The sequence below is a fragment of the Cucurbita maxima genome, unplaced genomic scaffold (assembly GCF_002738345.1).
Source record: "Cucurbita maxima cultivar Rimu unplaced genomic scaffold, Cmax_1.0 Cma_Scf00007, whole genome shotgun sequence".
Lineage (NCBI taxonomy): Eukaryota > Viridiplantae > Streptophyta > Magnoliopsida > Cucurbitales > Cucurbitaceae > Cucurbita > Cucurbita maxima.
The window spans coordinates 3,266,669-3,274,175 of NW_019272023.1; the positions used below are offsets into that span (position 1 = coordinate 3,266,669).

A 7,507-nucleotide genomic window follows, 5' to 3' on the forward strand; every position below is an offset into this window, starting at 1 on the left:
TTTTTTTTTTTTTTTTTTTTTTTTTTTTTTTTTTTTTTTTTTTAATTTGATTCTAAATCTTTTAAAAGGTTGTACTATGACACGGAGATCACAATTAACCTCCCCTTTCACATCATAAATTTCACGAACTACTTCAATTTCTTTTGGAAAGAAATGCTTAATATGTATATACTCGTACTGATTTATTAATTATAATTTATACAAACATTCAAATTATTTTAAAATAAATGCTTATATAGTGTTCAATTTTCATATATTATATATATATATTCTAAATTCTAATGTATTTAAATTTATTAATTATAATTTATTCCTACATTTAAAATATTCTAAATTCTAATCTACTAAATTCTAATCTATGTTGCAACATTATTATATTACAATTTATATTTGCAACATTATTATATTACAATTCACTCAAACTAATTCAACTCAAAGTATTGACAAGTAAATTTAAATTAGAATATAGAAAGTAAAATTAGATATAATTGAGCAATGCTGATAATCCCCCGCACAGGTTCAAATCTAGCTTTGGACTATTTTATAAACTTGTTTATATTATCTTTAATTATATTTTTTATAATATAATAAATTAAGAATGACTATACAATTATTTTATACGATTTTAAATACATTATTTATCTATAATATGAATAAACTAAAAAATAATTTTCATATATTTTATCTTAAATAATCCCACGTTGGTTCGTTTTAAAATCAAAATCCTTAAAAGGATCCGACACTTAATTATATATAAGTGCAACAATTTTAGGCATGACTAGTTAATTAACAAATATTAATGGTTTAAAAAGCATAGTTGGCTCGCTTAAAATTCTCGAAAGATCGTCATGATAAAATTTGTAACTTAAAAATGTCAGAGTACTGTTGAAACAAGATTTATGAATATGAAAAGTATCAATCATAATGATCATAATGACAAATTGACGTAGAATCAGACTAAAAGAGAAGAACAAATCATAAGATCTGTAACTCGAAAATGTCCCGAGTATTTTTTAAACAAGATTTGTGAATATGAAAGGTATCAAACATAATAATCGATGTAGAATGACAAGTCTTTCAAAAGAATAATTTAGCATCAACCACAATCCATTTTTCGCAAGAAGTTAAAATGTTTGGTGGCGAACGAGAAAGCCACCGGAGAATAGCAGCTACGAGTCGACAACAGAATAGATGAAAACTCTTTTACATTCAAGATACGACATCAGTCAGAGAAGCAAAAAATCAAACACGTCTAAAGACGATTTATAATTGAAAAGAAAAACAACAGAGAAGCTTCTGCAAACAGAAAAAATGGCTCAGAAAGTTGCTGAATCTGCTCAATGAAGAGCGATCTTTTTCAGAACGCACTTCTCATACAAGAGGTGTCAGAAATAAAGAGCAATAATCATCCTCGCCGTAATAACAGAAAGACATGAAAATCGAATGAAAGGAATAAGAAAAACAACGTTCACCGGAGAACTGCGGCTCTGCGAATTAGGGTTTCGGAATTCCCATTTTTGATACAATGACGAAGATAGGACTCCTCTTGGCGTTTTATATCTTAACATTTGGGCCTTTTCACTCCGGGCCCAATGTGGACCGCTATGGTTTAGAAGCCCATTATATTGGGCTGATGATGGCCCAAACTAATCCTTACTAATGGAGGGAATATGGTGCGTTCGTGTGTGCTTTTAATTACAATAATAGTTAATGTGAAATTTTAAATAGGTCTTTAATTCTTAAATCGGATTTAAATTTTGTTTCCAGTAAGATCTTCGAAGTTCAAAAAATGTATAGACTACAACCCAATAATTTCCTAATTGCAAAATGAACTATATTACAGGAATATATTTTATACCTCGACAATCCTAAACATTCCAAGAGTGTGATGTCCCACATTAGTTGGGGAGAAAACAAACCACCATTTATAAGAGTATGGACGTCCCACATTGGTTGGGGAGAAGAACAAACCACAATTTATAAGAGTAGGGAGACCTTCTCCTAGCCCGTTTTAAAGCCTTGAGGGTAAGCCCAAAAGGGAAAGCTCAAAGATGATAATATCTTCTAGCGGTGGATCTGGGGCATTATGAAGCTTCAACAATGGTGAAGAATTGTTCATACTCGTTCTGATCCTCTCTCAGCATTTAGTATTGAACAATGTCAAGGATTACTGGCCTCTACTTGGGTTCTGTGTTCTAATGCTGCTCCTACATTTTGAGCATTGGATCCTTCATTCGGGTGCATCCGAGATTCTTTAAGATTTCATAGCACTCGAGATTCTTCAAGATTTTCGATATGACTGTTTTTCTGCCTAACCGTTCATGAATTGTTATGGATTTTATTGGTGATATTCATCTCACGGCGACCGAGTCATCATTCTCCATGATGTGATGTTTATTCAATCGTTTTGCTTTAATCTCAACTCGACCAGGGCATGAACTAGAAATTTACCTAATGATGTGATGTTCAGTCCATGATTTCGCTTCAATCTCATCTCCATCAGGGCCTGAACTAGAAATCTACCGAATAATGTAATGTTCGTTCCATTGTTTCGCTTCAATCTCCTCTCCATCAGGGCATAAACTAGAAATTACCAAATAATGTTAAGTTCATTCCATAGCTTCACTTCAATCTCATCTCCATCAGGTCCTGACCTAGAAATTTACCTATTGTGGTCCGATTGGATGGTGATTCATGTCTCCTACAGTAAGAGTTCTCTTGGACGATTGGGAAAACTAAGACTTGGCTTTCTACTTTGTTTCTTATAGGACTTGACATGCTTGTCTTGGCCACTCCTCAAATAATAATCTTCTTGCTTGCTATAAGGGATGCTCTTTGTTTTGATTCTGCTAAGAAATCTCTACACCTTGTTTAGTGTCCTTGGGCTAAACAGAATAGACTATCTTTTGCATCACATAAGCATGTTGGGGCCATATCAAACTTATACTCATGCGAGTTATCTTTGTTTCAACACTTCTAGGATTATTGAGACACAGTTTGGGATTTCATCAAACAATTTCGTTTTGATGCACTAGAGTTGTCATTTTTCAATCTAAAGGTGTTACTCATCAGCTTTTCGTGTGTTGGACAGCCTGAACAAAACTGAACAACACTCCATGATTGAACACAAGATTTAACATATCCTAAATATTCCTCGTTCAGGGAACCTAATAAATTTTGAAATTTTGAAATTTTGGGAAGAATGTGTACTGCCCACCGCTGATTTCTTGATAAATCGTACTCCTCTTCCCATTTTATAAGGCTTAGCTTTGATAAAATTGTATTCATCAATTAACAATTGAAAAGAAAATACCCCAACTCTAATTTCAACAGAACGCCTAAGCTAAACTTCTTGTTGGCATTTTAACAAACACATTATATGCAAGAAAGAGCAACAGAACAGAACACAGCTAGAGCAATGGTGAGTTGAGCACACAAAAATTCAGGAGCAATAAGGCATTCATGAACAGAATATCAACTAAATTTTTCAACAGTTGACAACAAAAAATAACCCCATTTCTAATTCGACTAGAATGCCTACATTGTAAACCTTAAAAATTGAAGAAACTAACCAGCCAAATCAAACGATAGCAATCTTTGCGCCAGCCTCTTCAAGTTGCTTCTTCGCATCCTCCGCCTCTTCCTTCGATATTCCTTCTTTAAACTTCTTCGGCAAACCTTCAATCAGCTCCTTCGCTTCCTTCAACGCCAAGCTCGTCAAAGCCCTAACAGCCTTAATCACCGAAATCCTCGCATTACTCGGCACTTCCTCAATAACAACATCGAACTCCGTCTTCTCCTCAACGGCAGCCGCATCGTCACCTCCGGAAGCCGCGCCAGGAGCAACGGCGACGGCGGCAGGCGCGAAAGCGGCGGCGGAAACACCGAGTTTCTCTTGGAGGTAATCAACTAGAGTACGAGCCTCTTCGAGAGTCAACTTCGAGATGACATCTCCGATTTCTGTAACTTTCTCCGGCACAGCGGCGGCAGAGAGTGGGCGGCAATGAACAAAACGAAGAGAGAGATTGGTGGAGGAGAAAGAGAAGGGAAATTGGATTGAAGTGGATCTGAGGGAATGGGAGAAATTTGATGGATAAGAGGATGAAGAACAAGAAGGTAACCGGAGTGAAGCGGTGGAGAGAGCGGAAGACATCTCTGTAGAGAGAGAGAGAGAGAGAGAGAGAGAGAGAGATCAAATAATTTGGAGAAGAAGATAGGATAGAGGTGCAGTACTGCGATCTCCAGAAATGAAAGGATAAATTTGAATTCTACTTTGGACGAAATTACCCTTGATGCCTTCTCCAGGAGAGTGTTTGTGTAAGGGGTATTGTTGGTATAACAAATATCCTGGAGAGTTTTTGTTTAATTAAATTTTAAATAGAGAAAAAGGGCATTTGTAGAATCGAACTCGGGACCATTATATTACTTAAAAACATATTACGTGGAGTTAGAAATTTCAGAGCCCAGAAAATCGGCCCAAAATTAAAGTGGGCCCAGTTGGGGCCCAAGTTTGAGCCCCAAAATCTTTTACCAATAAAATCAACATTAATATAAATACTTTTTAAAAAAATATAAAAAATACTCGAGGGAATACAATAGATGGGTATTAATACATCGACAAGACAATATGATAGATCAACGACCACTTTACTGACGTCGTTTTTGTTATGTCGTTATAGGAGGGTTTCGAACGAAATAAGGGTACGGGAGAGCACATGGATAGTACCAGGACCCTTGTGCCCTGATCCCTTAGTCTATTAGTGAACTATCTCTCTCGAGATTGTGAAAAATATTGCTACTAAAATGGATCTGCTATAGCTACTCGATCTCGATCAAATGGCTTTAAACTGGATTCAATCAAATGAAATTGTGGGTTTAGAAAATTAGAATAGCGTCTAGTTTTGATATTTTCTAATCATTTAGTACAAGAGACATCTTTATCGATATTTTCAAATTTTCTGATGATATTCATTTGAAGAACAATTGATCGTATAACGTGAAAAACGTGCATTTAAGCAAAAGGGTTCAAAACAAAACACTCCCATCCCTAGTTTTTAACTTCTTGACTTGTAAGCAAAACCCATTAAAAATTGTTGAATGAAACCAAACCGAAACTCTTAATTTTTCTACCAAACGGCTTTGAAAAAATATGAATGGGCGAAAGAATATGGAATTCAATGGGTTGCCTCCAAATAGATCCATAAAATTTTTGAAAATTTTAAAAATTAAAAAAAATATATTTAAATTCTTCGAGCCCATTAAATATTTAATCAAGATAAAATCAATATCGAAACTGTTGAGAGTCAACCAACGTTCAATATTCATTTAAGTAAAGGAAATATCATAAATATATAAACTAGAGACAATATCTTCATTGATATTAGACATTTTTTAATAAGGTCAAAAAGTGAGGCCTGACCCAATAACCAAACTAACCCAAATCATAAAAGTTAGATTAGGTTAGACTTTTTCGAATTTGGGTTGGGTTGAATATTTGAAGAATTGAAAAAAATTGGGTCAACTCGACCAACCCAACTCTACTGTACTTTTAAAATTATTATGAATTTTAAGAATATGTGACATTTGTATCTAATGTGAGTGATATGTTGTGACTGTTAAATATTTGATATTTGAAGTTGGGTCAACTCGAAAATAGAGGGTAGGGTTAGGTTGGGTTGTGAGCTCTGTTTAGGTTGCTTGGGTTACCCATCCAAACTATGTACTTGATAAAAATTAATCAAACATTTGACGTTTTAATTATTGATATATTTATTAATTAGTTGAGCATAATTTTTTAAATTAAAATCGACTCGACAAAATTAGGATGCCCTTATAAGTATTATGGGATGAGGCATGGTCCCATACATGATTTTGAATATCCATTAAAAAATGTATGTCCATAGGTATGATGAGGTTTCCATTTTAGTTATGGCAAATTGATTGGACTTTCAAATTTTTATAATTTTATAACCATATAAAATTTTAAAACACCCTTTTTCCAATATATATAAACATAAATATTTTTTTAAAAAATGCATTCTATTTTTACTCCAAAATTTTAATTCTATATTATTACTCTTAAATTTATACTCATCCATAAAATTTAAATAATAATGATAATAATTATTTAAAAAAAAAACAATTATATATATATATATATACTCTACGTAGGGTTCGAACTTTGGAGCTAGTCTCCAAAGAGATTCGCCTCGTACTATAGTATGCTAAATTTGATGGCTGATGATGATTTTAGTTCAAAAACTATATGAGTTGACTTTATTCTACATCAGTACCATTCGAGTTTCCGAAAATCGAGAGAAGAAAGAAAGAAGAATACTTACCAGATAAAGAATTGCGCATTGGTATCAAAGTGTTCATTCGACACTCTTCAAAGAGTGGTGTGAAACAGTTCATCTAAAAAGTATTTTTTTTCTACTTCAATAATGGAGTGAGACTGGTCTATTTATAAGAAAAGAACATATCATTACCTTGTTAGATTCATGGACTTAGATATCGGCCTCACTCGATCCGATTTGTGGGTATCGGTTGTCTATGGATAGTAACAAGTCAATGAAAGTGCGCCTACCATGGCCGAAAATTGGTCTCCTAAGTTACACGACACAAGGACGAACTCTTACCTACCAGGAAGAGTGGTACATTCACTCGTCCATTAAAGTCGAGAAAGAAGTCAATAGCCAACCGCCCTTGATGAAGGAAGCTAATCAAAGTATGCATACTACTCAATTGTGTGTGCCTTTATAATTGCAAAGGAAGAGTCGTGTTAGGTGAAGTTGTCGAGTTGACGTTAAAAACATTTTATCATAAAAAATAGCGATACTTATAGAACTAGCTACGAGATTTTAAATCTTTTATGAAGATGATCAAATTTGCACGAGCCTCTTCATTGACTCGTTTAAAACTTGAAAAAAAATACTCATGGCCGAGTATTTTAAAATTTGAAAACAAATACTCGTGACCGAGCATAGAGTTGCTCTGAGCTAAACATGCCTATCTTTGAAGTTTCTATCACTACCGAAAAGGAATATGCATCTTATTAACAAAATAATAACTATCGATTTTTTTAAATATTTCTTAATCATCGTATCCTCACGATCACTTTCATTCGAATATGCTCTCGATTTATTTATATACCCCTATTTTCATCGGCATCGCAAAATTCTTCATAAGAAAATCTTTAGGAGGTCCCGAACATAAGATTGCTCAAATCAAACACGCTTAACTTTCTTAATTATAATTTCGTATTTTCAAAATCACTCATGTTCATGAGTGATCTCAATTCATTCACGCGCATCACTTATTTTTGTAACGTTAACGCAATCAATCTCGAACCAAAAGCTGAATGTGTCAAATCTCTCGAAAGTTGTATCTCTTGCTTCGTACGTTTCTAACCGTCTCGAAGAAAAAGAATCCGAGAAGGTAAGCTTATATGGTTTTTTTTTTTTTTTTTTTTTTTTTTTTTTTTTTTTTTTTTTTTTTTTTTTTTTTT

The 7,507-nt window shown here is 33.7% G+C and overlaps 1 protein-coding gene and 1 non-coding gene across 2 annotated transcripts; both read right to left on the reverse strand.

Annotated features, from left to right (window-relative positions):
• Window positions 1–1,313: 1,313 nt before the first annotated feature.
• Window positions 1,314–1,416, reverse strand: LOC111482536. Its single transcript, XR_002718227.1, has one exon. It is a non-coding gene; the product is annotated as a small nucleolar RNA snoR1 (small nucleolar RNA).
• Window positions 1,417–3,411: 1,995 nt separating this feature from the next.
• On the reverse strand, window positions 3,412–4,801 carry LOC111481837 (50S ribosomal protein L12, chloroplastic-like). The gene has a single exon (XM_023127413.1). The coding sequence runs from the start codon at window positions 4,151–4,153 to the stop codon at window positions 3,581–3,583; it is 573 nt and encodes a 190-aa protein (XP_022983181.1). The 5' UTR covers window positions 4,154–4,801; the 3' UTR covers window positions 3,412–3,580.
• Window positions 4,802–7,507: the final 2,706 nt, after the last annotated feature.